Source organism: Amblyraja radiata, chromosome 9 (genome assembly GCF_010909765.2).
Source record: "Amblyraja radiata isolate CabotCenter1 chromosome 9, sAmbRad1.1.pri, whole genome shotgun sequence".
NCBI lineage: Eukaryota > Metazoa > Chordata > Chondrichthyes > Rajiformes > Rajidae > Amblyraja > Amblyraja radiata.
Genome location: NC_045964.1, coordinates 23,861,874 through 23,880,977, shown reverse-complemented (window position 1 = coordinate 23,880,977; position 19,104 = coordinate 23,861,874). Strand labels below are relative to the sequence as shown.

The 19,104-nt window shown below is 43.4% G+C and overlaps 1 protein-coding gene across 5 annotated transcripts in view; it reads right to left on the bottom strand.

Annotated features, from left to right (window-relative positions):
• Positions 1 to 19,104, bottom strand: part of fut8 (fucosyltransferase 8) — a 632,584-nt gene that overhangs the window by 118,944 nt on the left and 494,536 nt on the right. For all 5 annotated transcript variants that reach the window (XM_033026878.1, XM_033026881.1, XM_033026879.1 and 2 more), the window contains one exon: positions 11,946 to 12,060. In XM_033026878.1, coding sequence (XP_032882769.1) covers positions 11,946 to 12,060 — 115 coding nt within the window. The remainder of the gene's footprint in view (positions 1 to 11,945; positions 12,061 to 19,104) is intronic.

Genomic DNA, 19,104 nt, shown 5'->3' with positions numbered 1-19,104 from the left:
TGAGACATCTCCAGTTCAGCTAGTGTTCATCAGCACCTGGTGGTAAGCGCTCTGCTGCTGCTGGAAATAGGGACAGTGGCTAGTCTGTTCTTCCACATCTGGAGGTGATCTTCAGTTGGTGTTGTTTCTAATGGGGTGACGCTGGTTAGGAAGCTCTTACGGGATTTTAACCGCCTAGGAGGGCTCACATGGTTGTGTAATGGGTGTCTATCGTTTGTCAGTTGTTTAAAATGCTCTGGCCTACTTGCGACAGCTTGTCTGGGGGAGCGATGCCAGCCAGTAGGTAGACGTTGTTCATGTCCGTAGATCGGAGGCAACCAGTGATGCTATGGCAGCTGGCATTCAAGGATGAGTCGATCTTCTTTGCATGTGTAGATCTCTCCCAACAGGGCAGGCCTATTCTGCAGCAGAGAAGCAGAGTGCTAAGGCTGTAGTACGCACTGTTGTTGGGTTGGCACCCCATTTAGTGGTGGTGAGTTTGTTCAATATGTTGTTGCGGATGCCCACCATTGCCTTAGTTTTATCCACATGTGCCTTGAATGTTAAGCAGCAGTCGAGTGTGACTCCAAGGTAGACTGGGTTTGGGCAATGTGTTAGTGGGATTCCAGACCATGTGACGTGTAGTTGATGGTTAGCCTCTTGGTTCCTCAGGTGGAATGCACAGACCTGTGTTTTCGATGGGTTGGCATGCAGCTGGTTTTCCTCTTAGTATGAAGATAAACCGGTGAGTGCCTCTGTCAGCATTGTCTCAACATCTTGGAACTGTGTACCCTCTGCTGTTATACAGAGATCATTAGCATCGATGAAACGCTCAGTTACCAAGTCAGTTGTCTGGTCATTGGTGTAGATGATGTACAGGATCGCTGCCAGAACACTTCTTTGAGGGAGGCCGTTCTTCTGTCATCGCCATCTGCTACCTTTCCCTCCTTTCTCGACAAAGAACCTTTGATTTTGGAGCATTGTTCTACACTGATACACATAGAAACATAGAAAATAGGTGCAGGAGTAGGCCGTTGGGCTCTTCGAGCCAGCACCACCATTCAATATGATCATGGCTGATCATCCAGAATCAGTACCCTGTTCCTCCTTTCTCCCAATATCCCTTGATTCCGTTAGCCAGAAGAGCTATATCTAACTCTCTCCTAAATACATCCAGTATTGGCCTCTACTGCTTTCTGTGGCTGAGAAGTCCACAGATTCACAACTCTCTGGCTGAAAATGGTTTTCCTCATCTCTGTCCCAAATGGCTTACCCCTTATTCGTAAACTGTGACCCCTGGTTCTGGACTCCCCTAACATGAGGAATATTTTTCCTGCATCTAGCCTGTCCAATCCCTTATGAGTTTTATATGTTTCTATAAGATTCCCTCTCATACTTCTAAATTCCAGTGAATATAACCCATTACACGTCGAAGAAGTATGTAGGATCTGCCCCGTTTTCCACCGGTATTGGTAAAATTGATTGGTTCAAATGGGTCAAGCAGTCTACACTCAGGCATACTGTGTGACAGAACAGAAAGGAACAGATCCACACACCACCAGTCCCGACACTGAAAATCATCCAAATGATCAGTGCTGCCACTTCAGCATACCAATCAGGAGCGGGGATGTTCGTGTCTCAGGGGTATAGATGTGGAAAAGTAAAGCTTCCACAGACTAATGAACTGTTTTTATTTAGCTCTTTATGCATTATAATTCTCAAGTCAAGGTTAAAGCAATTCAACAACAGTATTTTTGCCTGGCAGGCGAGTCCATGGTGCAGCTGTGTGACCGGTTCTGGCCTACACACACAGCACAAAGCCCAAACTTCAACACAAAATGATTCCCAATGGTGGGCGAGTCCAGAACCAGGGGCCACAGTCTTAGAATAAAGGGAAGGTCATTTAAGACTGAGGTGAGAAAAAACTTTTTCACCCAGAGAGTTGTGAATTTATGGAATTCCCTGCCACAGAGGGCAGTGGAGGCCAAGTCACTTGATGGATTTAAGAGAGAGTTAGATATAGCTCTAGGAGCTAGTGGCGTCAAGGGATATGGGAAGAAGGCAGGGACGGGTTATTAGAAACATAGAAAATAGGTGTAGGAGTAGGCTATTCGGCCCTTCGAGCCTGCACCGCCATTCAATATGATCATGGCTGATCATCCAACTCAGTGTCCCATCCCTGCCTTCTCTCCATACCCCCTGATCCATTTAGCCACAAGGGCCACATCTAACTCCCTCTTAAATATAGCCAATGAACTGGCCTCAACTACCTTCTGTGGCAGAGAGTTCCAGAGATTCATCACTCTCTGCGTGAAATTTTTTTTTCTCATCTCGGTTCTAAAGGATTTCCCCTCTATCCTTAAGCTGTGACCCCTTGTCCTGGACTTCCCCAACATCGGGAACAATCTTCCTGCATCTAGCCTGTCCAATCCCTTAAGAATTTTGTACGTTTCTATAAGATCCCCCCTCAATCTCCTAAATTCTAGCGAGTACAATCTGAGTCTATCCAGTCTTTCTTCATAAGAAAGTCCTGACATCCCAGGAATCAGTCTGGTGAACCTTCTCTGCACTCCCTCTATGGCAATAATGTCCTTCCTCAGATTTGGAGACCTGAGGAAGGACATTGATAGGGGATGATCAGCCATGATCGCAATGAATGGTGGTGCAGGCTCGAAGAGCTGAATGGCCTACTCCTGCACCTATTTTCTATGTTTCTAAAACACAGTATAGCACAGGAACTGGCCCTTCGACCCACAATGTTTAAATGTTAAATCTGGTCTGCTGCCGTTGGTGTCTGCCTGCCCAACTTCACCTGGATCGATGTAGATCAGCCCCACTGATCTTCTGCGTCCAAAAGCCACCCTCAGAGTCATAGTTTAGAGGAGATCAATCAGTCTATTTACAGCATGTCCCTTTCCCTTTGGTTCTGACCCCGTGGTGGTGCTGCAGTCTTCCATTTCAAACATGTATTCAATCTCTGTTAGAAAGCCACTTACGTTAGTTGCTCAGATTCTTGCGGCCAAACACAGAACGCGGTCGGATGTTGATGGTCCTCGTGAGTTGCTGCTCATTCAGACGCAGCAGTGCAAGTGACAGCAAATGATGATGATAAAGAATTGCCCGAATGTGATTAACAAAATGGGGAATGCTTGAAATGGCTTACAGCTGGATGATTCACTGCTTCTTAGGCAATGAACTGGATTCGACAAGAATCCAGTTTTTCCATTAGCCTAATAAATATATACTGTATTACGAACAAAAGACCCAGCAGCCTGGGGCGGCAGTTATCTGACCCCTTCCTCCTCTATCTCCCGCATGATTCTGGTAACATCCGGTCCAATTCACATCGACATTAATCCCAGCATAAACTCTGCCTAGAAATCCATTCAATCTGTTCCTGCACTAAACCACTGACCAATTTCAATTAAATAATCACCAGAAAACTCGATCAGAATTCTTGTTACTAAATACATTTTTTGGCTGAATTCAGTAGGAATTATAAAACATCGACACACCGCCTTTTCGTAACAACTCCCATGACCTTCTTTGTTCCCTTTGAGGTTTCAGGCCCGTGACACAGCTATTAATTTCAAGGCAGTTTCCACAGCAGGGCCAGTACACAGGTGCTGAGACCGGTGGCTATGGAGACCCGACAACCAGAGTAATTTGATTAGATAAATGGTTACACTGAAAAGTTCAGACAAGGACTGATGGATCGCTGCAGGAAAAAGCAGTGACGAGGCCAAACAGGTGGCAACGGTAGCAGTGAAGCAGGTGCTGGAAAATGAGAAATAAAAATGTTCGTCAGGCTTGAAGTGCAGTGATTTTCCCAGTGGGGGAAAGAGAAAAGCTCATCAAATGCCCAGAATGTCTCAGTGGTGATTCTTATTAAACAGTTATGGAAGCTGCAGGAATGCCCCATTGTTGAGGTTGCCAATGTTGAGGTTGGCAACTGATGCAAAGAGGTCATGACATCCCCTGTATTAATAGAACTAGAGCCCCATTGAAACACTGACATTTTTCATTTTCATACCTCCTCCTCTTGTAATGAGGTGCAAAGAGCAGGAAGTTGTTGGAAAGCCAGACTCATCAACTCTGCGACTTCCCACAGTCGAGCCCTCTGAAGCCAACTTGGTTCAAAGAGGACAATACAGCTCACACCAAGTGCTACTCAAAGACTGTCTTAAAATTCTTCGGGCATCAACAGCCATCAAGAGAGAATACAAACAGCAGAGTTGCATTAATATCCTGCCAGAAATCGATTCAATATAACCCCACAGCAACAAGCTGATTTTTATACAAATGTGTGGCTCTTTACCAAATTGCGTGTGAGGAGTTCTCCACATTTCAAACTCAACACTTAAAACATTTAATCAATTGTAATTTTTTTGCCGAAACATTCAATTAAAGTAGAACTTCTTCCAAGAGACCATCTGCTTCAGTTGGGTTAAAGTAATCACATTTCAAACTGCATTAAAATTAAACTCTTTACAGTTTGTTGCACGAGTCTCAATTCTCAACATGCTTTTCCTTTTACGAAAGAAGAATATTTCCGAAACAACAAACATGTCCGTATCCACGGAATAATTCTCCTTTCCTACAGTTATCAGGTTGTCAGTTCATTTTAGACTATGGCACTAAAATGTCACTGTTTAAAATCATTGCTTTTCAATCTTGCTTATTCTGACCCTCTGATAAGGCAGAAGCAACAATTTTCTTTATCTAATCCTTTATATTATTTTCTGAAGGAACATTTTCCATGGCATCAGCAATGAATTCACATGAGGCTTAGTTTGGGGATCACATTCTTCTGATAATGTGCCTTTATTTCTCAAAGGACATCCTTATCTGGCATTAAGACATCCACCTCCATAGGCTATAGGACTTATCTTAATTTTATCCTCATTGTTAAAGTAACACAGAAAACTCACAGGACCTGTGGGTCTTAAGCTTCTTAACTTGTAAGAAATTTGATTAGCTCCCGAACACCTTTCCTCTCAGCTCCTGTCCTTCACCTCGAGAGAACTGTCTGTCTTCTTCTTCCTTGGCTGGGTGAAAATGGTTCCAGTCTGACTGTCCCTGACCGCTCACTGTCCTTAGTGTTAGTCGCTCTATGAATCAGCAACGTACAAGTCTAACCTTCAAGTCGTTGCTTCTTCTTTCTCTGTTAATGAAATTAAGCATAAGATAAATTCAAAACAACAAACGGGAAAGTACAATAAGAGCTGTGATCTCATCTTTGCTTGTGATTACATCTCAGCTTATTAATTCTAAAAGTGCTAGTTTTAGAAAAATAGATGCTATAACATATCTGCATAATTCCCATTTGTATATTCTATAAACACAAAATGTTATTAGAATGCTAACCTACAGTGTACAAAGTAATTCGGTACTTTAAAAGGAACTCTAACAACATCAAATACTATAGTCATTAAACATTTGTGTGACCTCATTGGAAGCCGATCATAAATATTTAATAATACTCATTGTGTACTTCAGAGTCACCCATATCTTTTACGTCTCATCTGTAATATAATCCGCTCAGTTCAAAGTTACAATATCAGCAACAATACTCCTAATGTTGAAGTGTAATTTAGGATCGGTGAGTAATGCACTTGTTTGGGTTGGCAATTAACTTTGATACTTACACGCATTATACTACAGCACTTTGCTGAAATACTAAGATGCTTTCCAGAAATGATGCTTTTATCATATGCTGATTGAAACATTCCACAAAATAAGCTTTTCTTTCTTCGATGGCTCAAACCAGGTTTTGATCATTGGATGGTGGAATATTGCGCTATTATACAGCTGAAAGTCAAATCCCCAAGCCTGTCCTGTCATTTAACTTAGATCACAGATGATCTGTATCTCAGCCCAGTTATCCATCCTCGATCAATATATCCCTTGATACGCTAAACAAACAAGAATCTATTGACTTCAATCTTGAAAATTTCAACTGAATTGATCAGTGACAGCAACTTTACTTCAATCTGGATTACACATTAAAGTTCACCTGTACAAATAGAAATATAATCCACGATGACAGGCTTCACTGAAACACGCTTTAGACGTTTTATTGATTTTCTCTGTGCATCTTGAATGTTTCATCAGCACAGCAACAGTAAAATCCAACGATGTTTTAAGGGACTGGAATTTTAACAAGACATTTTCTGTACTGTGATACAAGAAGAAGAAAAATGTCTTGCAGTTAGGAAAACTTCCATGATCTTAAGGCTGCCTCAAAGTATTTCTCATTCAATTAACTGCATTAGAAACGTTGCAATGAAAGGAAATAAGGGGGAGGGGGGAGAACAAAAGGGGACCTGCTGCGGATACCCTGTAACTTTGACATAGCCTTTTATGGATGACTATTTGCATACCTTGGGTATGCAAGCAACACTGTGACTTGTCACATGTTACAATAAAGTATTCATTCATTCACTCATTCATTCACTCATTCATTCACTCATTCACTCATTCATTCATTCATTCATTCATTCATTCATTCATTCATTCATTCATTCATTCATTCAAGTACTGCAGCCAGTTTGCACAAAGCCTGGCTCCATAAACAGGTGAGAAAGACTCTTCACATCAGAGCTTCATGCACAGCCTCACACACTGCCGCCCTCAAGGTGGCTGAGGTTGGGACGTGGCCATCATCCATCTTCTTCTGGAGTGTGCATTGATCAAGGAGGACTGGACGGGCATGCAGTGGCGTTTGTTGAGGTTCAACCCATACAGTGTGCAGCATAGATCACTGCACTCTACATGCTATTCCCAGGGATGCACACAGAGACAAAACTGACTGCCAATGGAACTCACTGGTAGATAGTGTAGTCAGCCTGAAACCTACTGATCTTCCGGCACAAGCAACTGTCTACAATTATTGCCACAGAGGGTGGTGTAGGCCAAGTCAGTGGATAATTTTAAGGCAGAGATAGACAAATTCTTGATCAGAACGGGTGTCAAGGGTTATGGGGAGAAGGCAGGAAAATGTGATTAGGAGGCAGAGATCAGCCATTATTGAATGGTGGAATAGACTTGATGGGCCGAATGGCCTAATTCTACTATAACTTGTGCATTCTTCGTGGGTTGCTGAAGGAAACGTTAATGTTTGGTGAAGCCTCCACAAATAACCTCTCAAACGTACTGCTGAGAAAATGTTTTTGCATAATTTTGTGCATAATGACAAGATGGAAATCAATGACTGATGAATACCTCATATAATACAAGTGCGAATGTTACAGATAAAGTCAATTCTGGTGATGAAAAAAATAGCATGGAGCCGTAAACACGTTTTAAGATAATCTGTTCTTCATGGTGCTGGTCGAGGGATAAGTTATCAGCAAAATCATTGAGAGAAATTTTGACCTTCGCGTGAACCAATTGGATCCGTTATTTTCACCTAATTATGCAGATGGAATAGTTTAACAGGTCGATTGAGTCATGCTATCCCTTGTGTTCCGCATTAACAGATGTGCTTCAATCTCTGGAGTGAGGGCTAATTCAAAGGCAGGGTGCAATCAATGAGATAAGGCTGACCATCAGAGGTTCTGAATTTAATAGCAATTAAGAACAAGATTAGCTCGGCATTTTCGGTCCAGTCCCCGGAATGCCAGTGCTTTGTGACATTGTGTGAGAAGGAAGCAGTTTCCTGGTTTACAATTATTGATCAGAACAAGTGATACTTTCAAAAGCATCACCATGATTTTATTTTCATTGTTGAATTAACGAAACAGGAAGAACTGTTTTAAAGAACACGCCCTCAGCACCTATTTTATGAAAGCACTTCCAGCCTTCTGGTCTCATTTCCTCTCCTCCCATGCACCACCGCAAGATGCGGATGCTACTAGCATTAATATTTCAACAGCACTTAAAGCAAACTTGTACCATCAGGAACCAGCAGTTGTATTGCTCTGCTCCATTTTGTTTAGCAACTTTGCAGATTCGGCAAAAATCCCATGCGATTTACGTGGTGTGTACAATGCTTTAGTTCCTGACCTTTAACTAATTATTCAGCACACCACTGACATGTTATTTCAACTGCTGAGGCTGGTTTTGCTCCCCAGATGAACATTTAACAAGGTAATAAAACTCAACTTCAACATCATCATTGCTACCTCCCAGCAAAATAAGGTCAGTTAAATTGCAACAACCTTCAAGTGTTACTAAAGCTGAACAATGCAAATGTCATTGTGGGTTCTCTTTGAAGTGGCACGAATTGTCCACCTTGCCCATCACCACACAATGATCGGCACGAACTGCCGAGATCAACCTTCAAAGAGTTACAAGCTATTGGTTTCATCAAGGCACTTGAAGAGAACATGTTGACTCGATAACACATCGGTGGGTCACACCACCAGCAATCAGAAATTACAAACAAAATAAAGACAACTAAGTGACAAGAAACAACTTGCCCAAATGAAAAGGTTGGAAAATAAAGATGCAAATCAAGCTTCTACTTCAAATTGAATTCATCATTTTGTGGAAAATTTCTATTAGATTTTTTAAAATAATTGATATCGTGATATGCTGAGCCAGGACTTTATAGAGAGGACAAGATCTTATTTGATATAATTCCCAACCCACGGGAGGTGGCAGATGGGGTTAGGAGACTGGGATTATTGGGCCAAACATTGAAGAAACAGTCTGAATGTAAATGGACATTAAAACGTTCTGGTAACTAGACATTAAATTAACGATCCAATGATCCAATAGTTGATACAATAAATTATCATTAAATCATTGAATTGAATAATTGAATGGAAATGGAAACTTAAACGAGACCTGTGCATTGAAAACAGGCTGGTACGTTTTATCACATGCAATATCACTGACTGAGTTTAAACATAAATTCTGGAAATGCTTCTCTGTCAGAACAAATATACAGATGATACTCAAGTTTTCACATCAATAAGCCAATACTTGGGGCAGTTATCATGCTCCACAATGTGTGGTTATGTTGCACCAAGATTCTTTCCCATTGTTCCTGTATATGGCTTTAAAGCGTTTTGAGAAACATTTGCTATCTTTTCGAATCCCCATATCAGTTCTACAACATGTTGATGCAGATGTTGCTGAGGGAATGGTTCTAAGAAAATCTGCCATGCCTGTGGACATTAAGAATTTATTTATTTTCTTTTAAATGGCAAATAGCTGGATGTTTCGACTGTTGCACATAGAGTAGAGACAAAGGCATTGGCTTTCTTCCCAACCAATTGTTCAAGCGCTTTTGATTGCAACATGCGCCTTAATTTAGTTCAACAAAGAAACTGGCAAGTTACTAAAGAACCTTAAAAGAACCGGATAAAAGAACATAAACATAAACAATGGCAGGAACACAAAAGAAATATAGGTTTATTGTGGGTGAGTTCAATATCTAATGAGGAAAGGAAGCTGAAATATTGCGAGATGGAAAAAATAGATCAAAAGAAAGACCAAGTTACTTGATCTATATTTAAATATTCAACAATTAAGAACTGAAAGAACAACACAGCACTGTTAATAATTAAAGGTACACAAAATTGCTGGGGAAACTCAGCGGGTGCAGCAGCATCTATGGAGCGAAGGAAATAGGCGACGTTTCGGAAGAAGGGTTTCGGCCCGAAACGTCGCCTATTTCCTTCGCTCCATAGATGCTGCTGCACCCGCTGAGTTTCCCCAGCAATTTTGTGTACCTTCGATATTCCAGCATCTGCAGTTCCGTTTTGAACACTGTTAATAATTACTTTTTTTCAGTACCAAAGAGGTTCATCAGGACTAATTAACAGTTATCCAGCTGCTTAAAACATAAATACACTTGTAATGTCGAGCTAACTTTCACTGTCAGAGGCTAAACGCAAATTGGAGGAATAGCATCTCATATTTTGCTTGGGCAGCTTACAACCCAGTGATATGAATATTGATTTCTCTCACTTCAGGTAGCCCTGGCATTCCCCCTCTCTCTATCCCTCCCCCACCCAAGTCACACCAGCTTCTCATTTTCGCCCCACAAACAGCTTACAATGGCTTGTTTCCTTTAGCATCATTACTTTTTTGCATATCTTTCATTAATTGTTCCTTATCTCTGCACATCACTGTCTATATCTCTCGTTTCCCTTATCCCAAGCCAGTCTGAAGAACAGTCTCGACCCAAAACATCACCCACTCCTTCTCTCCAGAGATGCTGCAGGTCCCATTGAGTTAATCCAGCTTTTTGTGTCTATTTTCACTGGTACACCAAGGTTATAAATTCACGGCTTTTCATTCTAAAGTGGGGAGAGAAACATGGGTTTTTCGAAAGGAAAGGTTGGAGCAGCAAGTCAGACAGCAACTTTTCAGCAATGGCAACTGACCTTGCAATTACCCTTGACGTGAGATTGCTATAGTAATGACTCTAAAGGGCCTGTCCCACTTACGTGTCCTTGGCACGCAAATTACGCGACCACGTGGTCGCATTGAGCCGCGACAGTCCCGCGCGATTTCATGCATACGCTCAGCCGTCTGGAGCGCGTGACATCATTTAAAGATGGACACAAAGCTGGAGTAACTCAGCGGGACCGGCAGCATCTCTGGAGAGAAGCAATGGGTGACATTTTGTGTCGAGACTCTTCTTCAGTCTGAAAAGAAGGGTCTTGACCCGAAACGGCACCCATTGCTTCTCTCCAGAGATGCTGCCGGTCCCGCTGAGTTACTCCAGCATTTTGTGTCTAGCTTCAACTTTCTAGGCCCCGGTCTGGGAGTAGAATTGCGGGCGGATCCGGACTGCAACGGCCGTGAGTCCCAGGCTGAGTTTGGCGATCGTTTGCCTGCTTCTGCTGCTGTTGGAGGTGAGACGTTGCATCGCGCCAGGGTCTTGGGCCTGTCCCACTTTGGCCGACAGGCCGTTGGCGCACGAAGATTTCATTCACTACACAAATTTCGGAGCCCCGCGTGATGTCGCGCACAACTACATACCACTCCGCGCTTCTCAGTGGGACGGGCCCCACGTGACCCTATGAAGCCCGTGCGCCTCAACGCGACCACGAGGTCACGTAATTTGCATGCCAAGGACACGTAAGTGGGACAGGCTCTTTAGTCACAGTCAATGCCATTAGTGTCCATATTAACTGCTGGATCCGTGCCATTGGGTGTGCAGACACATGCACTGTGAAGTGATTGTCGTCTACAGCGTGCTCTCCAGAGTGCTGAAAGTGAAACAATGTGATTCTATGAAGGTACACAAAAATGCTGGAGAAACTCAGCGGGTGCAGCAGCATCTATGGAGCGAAGGAAATAGGCAACGTTTCGGGCCGAAACCCTTCTTCGGCCCGAAACGTTACCTATTTCCTTCGCTCCATAGATGCTGCTGCACCCGCTGAGTTTCTCCAGCATTTTTGTGTACCTTTAAATTTCCAGCATCTGCAGTTCCTTCTGAAACACGTGACTCTATGAATGTTGTCAATGAAATGAAGCAGGTCACTGATGGCTTGCCCTTTTAATTTGTGTACCATTTAAATGAAGCAATGCCTTTGAAGAGAAGCAATGTTAGACAGGATTTATAGAATGACAAATGGTAAACCCTCCCATGCAATGTGCCCCCATGACAAGTTGAAAGTGGAGATTGACAGGTTTTTGGTTAGTAAGGGCATCAAATGTTACATGGAGAAGGTAGGAGAATGGGATTGAGAGGGATAGATAGATTAGCCGTGGGTGAATGGCGGAGTAAACCTGATGGGCTGAATGGCCTAATTCTGCTCCAATGACACGTGGACTTATGAAGTGAGTGAAAACAAAACCAATGGATAGCTCAGTAACAATTTGGCTGGCTTCAAGAAAATGAATGTCAAAACTGAAGTAACGCTTCTTCTGCTTTTAGCTCCAACTGATTATTAAACTATTTTGGGATGTTCTTTGAGAAGGGATTTGCTTTCCCAGGTAGCTATAATAAAATAAATCTTTTGTTATGAATTCATGCTTACTCTACTTCAGATTAGCAGTACCTGCAGGAATGTTATTCTCCGCTGAACCAGGTCTGTCAGATCCCTGGCCTCATTCTCTCTCCATTCACCGGCCCCATCTGCTTGACTGAGGTAGTATACGTCTGTCAATATGGACCTAAAAATGCAAGGAAACAAACATTAGATTCAAAAGGCAGCATCGTGGCCTCATCGTGGATTGCAAACAGTTTCAAGGGATTGGTTATCACAAAATATCAGAAACAATGTCCTGCTTCTTTCTCTCTCACTCTCGCTGGGAGAAATGTTAATTTTGTTAAGACAGTTTTTTTAACGAAAGGTACACAAAACTTATTCAAGTAATTCAAAACAAATGGGGGGAAAAAATCCGCCATTTGTACAAATCTACAATACAATCTCTTGTCCCTGCCATCGTATTCAAGCAAAGAGTCAAAGAAGTGGAAAAAGTCTAAGTGGAAAAAGCTCTGTAGCCGCTGGTGGGCGGTGGAGAGCAGAGGGTCAACGGAGTCGCTGGTGGAGGCCTGCAGTGGACTGGAATAAAATTTCCCTCTCTCCTGACTCTCAGTCTGAAGAAGGGTCTCGACCCGAAACGTCATCTATTCCTTTTCTCCAGAGATGCTGCCTGACCTGCTGAGTTACTCCAGCTGTTTGTGTCTATCTTTGGAAAAATTCTAAAGCCGACATTGTTTTGAGGTCCCACATCAACCACCAAAGTTGTTCAATCAGTTATTATACGAGAATTTTCCCGAACAGCCTGTGAGCCATAGCATTGTGGCCGGTGGCGCTATATTTAGAATCCATAGCGCTGCAGCCAACAGTTCTTTGTTTAAATTACCTAGCGTTAAGCCGACAGTGCTCTGTTTAAACCTTTGCGCGTCAATCCGGCAGCGCTGTGTGTATTATCTTTACACACCAAGTCTGTAGCGCTGTGTGTATTGATTTGCGGCCAAGTCTGTAGTACTGTCTATTGTTTTACGCACCAGTCTGCAGCTGATAGCGATTTGTTCCCAAAGTGCCTGCCTTCTCCCCATATCCCTTGACTCCACTAGCCCCGAGAGCTGTATCTAACTCTCTCTTAAATCCATCCAGTGACTTGGCCTCCACTGCCCTCTGTAGCATGGAATTCCATAAATTCACAACTCTCTGGGTGAAAACGTTTTTTTCTCACCTCAGTCTTAAATGACCTCCCCTTTATTCTAAGAATCTAAACAGAGAAGTGAGCCTTTTCCTGTTCCACTAGTCAGATCCTTGAACCTGTTCCCTTGGAACATCAGTGAAATTCACTTTGTGGTACTTTAGCAAGATCAACAATATCCTTGCTCCCACCTACCTCATCACTGATAGTCAATTTTGGCTTGGCCACGAATAAAGCTTCTAGATTGTCGAGCAACAAAATAGAACAATGATGTTTATCCTTTAACATCAGTCAAAGCTCAACGAAGACACGGCTACGCTTGGGTATTAACTGCTCTGACTCTCCCTATGGCAGACTGGCCCTGCGTTACAATTCATGGCAACCAAGCACTGAGAGATTTAAAAGCAGCACAATGACTTCTGAACAAAAGAAGCATTACATTGTTGATTTGAAGCGATTAATGATGTCACTAGAGACTACGCTGGCAAAATGCAGCGTACCAAACATTTATGTGAACATTAAAAGCAAATTGGGATCAAGTTTACATGGAGTTTAAACAGTTGCATGATTTCCGCAGGCTTTGGGAGGACAGGTAGCAGACAGTCACATATCATAAAGCTTCCGAGGGTCCTTTTGTTTGCAATGCTTTCTAATTAATCAGCTTGTATAATTAGCGACAAGTGATTCAATTTAATTTCATCTCACTCTGAATTTCATTTTCCACCCTCCCACAAAGATACTTAATTCTTCTGTCCAATGATCTGGAACATGCCAAAATATACTGAAAAGTGCTGAACAGGACGGCACGGTGGCACAGCGGTAGAACTGCTATCTTACAGCACCAGAGACTCGGGTTCGATCCTGGCTACGGGTGCTGTCTGTATGGAGTTTGTATGTTCTCCACATGACCATGTGGATTTTCCCCGGGTGCTCCGGTTTCCTCCCACACTGTAAAGGCGTACAGGTTTGTATGTTCATTGGCTCCGGCAAAAGTTACAAATTGTTCCTAGTGTGTAGGATAGTCACTGGTCGGCACAGACACAGCCCAGGTCTGGATAGAGTGGATGTGGAGAGTAGTGGGAGAGTCTAGGGTCAAAGGTCAATGGGGAATAGCCTCAGAAAAAAAGGACTTACCTTTAGGAAGGAGGTGAGGAGGGCTATCTTTAGTCAGAGGGTGGCGAATCTGTGGAATCCATTGCCAAAGGAGGCTGTGGAGGCCGTCAATTGATATTTTTAAGGCAGAGATTAAAAGATTGTTAATTAGTACGGGTGTTACGGGTTATGGGGAGAAGGCAGGAGAATGGGGTTGAGAAAGAAAGATAGATCAGCCATGATCGAATGGCGGATTAGACTTGATGGGCTGAATGGCCTAATTCTGCTCCAATCGCTTATAAACTTTTTATATTGCCTACCAATCCTCCCATGAAAGGATTAATATAAATTAAGACCCACCCATCTAACTCAACATTGTGTTGTTCATTTCATTCCCACTTTGATGCACTGACAACAATGATGCTATAAAATACAGCGGGCATCACTGTACACAGGTGCACAGTTCAAGAAGAATAGCTTGATTACAGGGGACAGCTGATCAGATGACATCTGTCAACATTTCCAGCCTTTGAACAGGCTGCCTCACTCCAATTATCACCTTGTGCTTGACTAAGCACTTACGCTGCGGAGCTATGGCTTGACAAGAGATGCACGTCCCCTTGGGTGTGTTTGAGTGTTTTTCCTAAGTGCGGATGCAGATGTCGGAGATGGAATGCTCGAAGCAGTGCCGTTATGTCACAGCAGGTCACAGGCAGCTAGATGAATCAGTGCAACATTTCAATTGGTAGCAGCCAGATTAAAGATGGTACTGCAAATTAATTAATTTTCATCGAAGGAGCGTGTTTTTATTTTTGACAGCTTCCTGTATGATTGTGGCATCCAACACTCTGATTGGTTTATTATTGGCACGTGTATTGAAAAACATTTTTTACATATTATCTCGGGAAATGATAGGGAAAGATAATACAAGAGAGAAAAAACAATGTTAATAGTTGTGGGATCATAATTTCATATTATCTGTGGAGATGTAGTCCTGTGCGCTTTACTTATGCTCTTGCTATGTCTGACTGTGTAGCACCATGTGGATTGCACCAATACTGTTATGTCTGGCGGCTTTTAAAACATAAAACATTTAAAATGAAATATTGAAAAATAATAAAAATAAAAAAATAAAAAATAAAAAGTTGTGGGATCCTACCACTGGCCACATCTTCCCCTTTTCTCCCCTTTCTGTTTTCTGCAGAGACCGTTCCCTTCGTAACTCCCTGGTCAATTTATCTCTTCCTACCCAAATCAGCCCTTCCCCGGGTACTTACCCCTGCAACCACAGGAAATGCTACAGTTGTCGTTATACCTCAACTCCAGCCGACTCAATCAGTCTTTCCAGGTGAGACAGAAGTTCACCTGCACCTCCTACAACCTCATCTACTGCATCCACTGTTCCAGGTGCCAACTTCTCTACATCGGCAAGACCAAGCGCAGGCTCGGCGATCGCTTCGCCCAACACCTCAGCTCAGTTCGTATTAACCAACCTGATCTCCCAGTTACTCAGCACTTCCCCTCCCATTCCCAATCTGACCTTTCTGTCCTGGGCCTCCTCCATTGCCAGAGTGAGACCCAGCGCAAATTGGAGGAACAGCACCTCATATTTTGCTTAGGTAGTTTACACCCCAGAGGAATGAACATTGACTTCTCTTATTTTAGATAGTTTTTGCTTTCTCCTTCACCTCCCTAGCTCTCCCACAAAGCCTACTGTCTCCACCTCTGCCTTTCTTCCGCCCCCCCCTACTGCCTCACCCGCTGAGTTTCTCCAGCATTTTGTGTCTACCTTCATTTTTTCAGCATCTGCAGTTCTTTCGTAAACAGTTAATAGTTGTGGGTAAGTCCCGTAAACAGCTAATAGTTGTGGGTAAGTCCTAAACATTTCAAGTATTCCTAAAACTAAAGAACATTTTACAAGTTTAGTAAAGAGAGCAGTCATTAGATTGGAAGCTTATAAATCCCATTGCTATAAACTACTGATTTTAGACTTTACTTTCAAGATACAGCATGGGAAAAGGCCATTTGGCCCACCAGGTCCACACCAACCAGCGATCACCCCATACACTGGCACTATCTGGGGACAATTTACAATTTTACCTAAGCCAATTAACCTACAAATCTGTATGTCTTTGGAGTGTGGGAGGAAACCGGAGCACCCGGAAAAAACCTATGTGGTCACAGGGAGAACGTACAATATAACTTCCACACAGATAGCACCCATAGCCAGGAAAGAATCCGGGTATCTGGCGCTGTAACTCTACCGCTACACCATTGGGCCATCCCAAGATAGTGACTAGAAACACCCAGACTGTGCAAAGTGCAACTCAGAACAGTATCATTTCACAGCTGCTTAGAAACAAGGGAGCCTCGTTTAAGCAACAGTAGTTTTCATGTTAACGTATCATGTGCAAATAACATTGTCTGATCCCAGTGAGTGCTTTTAAGAAATGTATTTGCTTTGTGTTGTGGGGGAATAAAGACACAGCCTTGGTTCCTGTTCCACACTAACTGCCCTGTACATCTCCTATGTTCAGATGAAAGATGGTACACCTGTATATCATGCTGACTTTGACTGTCATGGTATTATAATAGGCTGCCTGGTATACAAGAGTTTTTGTACATTGTCAATGCATTCAAAAGGGAAAAGGCAAAGAACCTCAGTATAATGAAATAATTGTCTTTACAAACCTGCAGACTGTACATCAGCTTCTATTCACAAAATGATTTTCTTTATCAGAAAACACTATTATTCATCTTTTTGTAACTTGTATTCCTGCAAATTATTAAGGCAGCATCTTCATGCTCGGAAGATATTCTATAATTGGATGTTTTCTTTGATTGAAGTAAACTGGATGGCAAAAGCCCCAATTCAAACAGAATAATGCAGGGCCACAGGAAATAAATGATACAAAATAATAACAGAAATTGTGAGATGCGCTCAGCAGGTAAGGCAGTATTTGTGGAAAGAGATAGTTAATGTTCCTGTTCAAGGACCTTTTATTAAAAGAGGGGAGTAGAGAAAACAAGTTAATTTTAACAGAGGAGGAGGGGATAATGAATAGGGCAAAGGGGATACACTGGAGAGGATGATATCAGGGTTGCCATGGCAATAAGCTGAGGAGGTTATCTAATTGATAATAAGGGCTGTGAGAGAGAGAGAAGCAGTCGTTGTCCTGCTGCCCAAGAAGGCCGAACTCCGCCTGTTGAAGAACTGCCGCCCGCTCCCTCTCCTCTGCACGGAGTATAAAGTTTTTGCACGGGCGATGGCAAATCACCTGGGCTCCATGCGGTCCATTCAGAATAACATCCACCTGGGGACCTGATTCATGTATCTCAGGGTACTGGTCAGTCAGCTGCTTTTCTGTCCCTTGATCAGGAGAAAGCTTTTGACAGGGTAGAGCATGACTACCTTTTCGGGACGCTGCAAGCGTTCGGATTTGGACCGCATTTTGTGGCCCGGGTCCGGCTTTTGTACGCTGCAGTGGAGTGTCTTGTGAAGATTAATGGTGTGTTGTTGGCTCCCATTCACTTTGGGAGGGGAGTCCGCCAGAGGTATCCCATGTCTGGTCAGTTGTACTCGGTCTGTGTGGAGCCATTCCTGTGTCTTCTTCGGAGGCTGTTGACAGGCCTGGCTCTACCAGAACCGGGGGTGGAGGTGGTTCTTTCTGCATATGCCGATGATGTACTCTTTACGTTCACTGACCCTGGTGACCTGCAGAGGATGCGTGAATGTCAGCAGGTTTTCTCGGCTGCATCGTCCGCCAGGATTAACTGCAGTAAGTGCTCTGGACTTTTAGAGGGTCAGTGGCAGGTAGACTCCCTGCCGGAGGAGATGACAATGTATGCGTGGAGCACCACGCACCTCCTCTATCTGGGGGTTTACCTGAGTCCCACTGACGATGCTTGGCCGTCAAACTGGCAGGAGTTGGAGACGAAAGTCGTCGCCCGGCTGGGGCGCTGGTCAGGCCTGCTTGGAGTTCTTTCTTTCCAGGGTAGGGTGCTGGTCATAACCCAGCTAGTGGACTCCATGTTATGGTACCGGCTGGCTACTCTTGTGCCGCCCTCTATCTTTGTAACTGCAGTACAGAAGAAGTTGGTGGATTTCTTTTGGGGAGATAGGAAGCATTGGGTTTCCGCAGCAGTCCTGAGTCTCCCGTTAGAGGAGGGCGGCCAGTCCTTGGTATGCGTGCGTACCCAGGTGACGGCTCTCCGTCTCAGGACTCTGCGGAGGTATATGTATGTAGAGAACCCCCCCAGATGGCACGCTCTGGCCACGTATTTTTTCCGCCGGGGTCGTTGCCTAAGGGGGGTCTCACGGCTCCCGGTGGAGGGCATCAGTCGACCCGCCTTACGGGATTTGTCTAGTTTCTATCGTGATGTGCTAAGAGTGAGGAATTTGGCTGTTTTCAGCCAGCGTGTTGCTCCACGTGGGGATGGGGATGTTGCGACTGCGGGAGTGGCCGGTCCTCACCCTGTCATGGCGGGTGTTGGGGAGAGGCATGTGCTTGGAGTGGTTCTGACTCCATTTACTCTTCCAGGCAATCAAGCCATTATTTCCAAAGTTTATCATTGTACCAGCGATCAGATTCCGTATTGAAAGAGCATACTAACCCACGTTTCATTTTTAGGGCCTGTTTGTGATGAATTACAAAATGGTGATCAAACTGAGGTGCCACAAGGACATCATGCGCTAAAATTGATCGAGAAATGTTCCGATTTTTGAAGCAGATGAAACAACACATTTTGGGGGGAAAAATATTTTGGTTGTTGCTTGGACAACTTCAAGTTTGACATCAGACCTAAAGCATGCAGCAATTATGATTCAGGGCTCTGAGGAATATTGTACAAGGATCTGTCATGGAGGTGATTAGTAAACCATAGACTCCAAAGAAATTTAAATACTTTTGAAATTTGTACTGAATTTTTACAAATATCTTAGCAAAATTGGCAGAA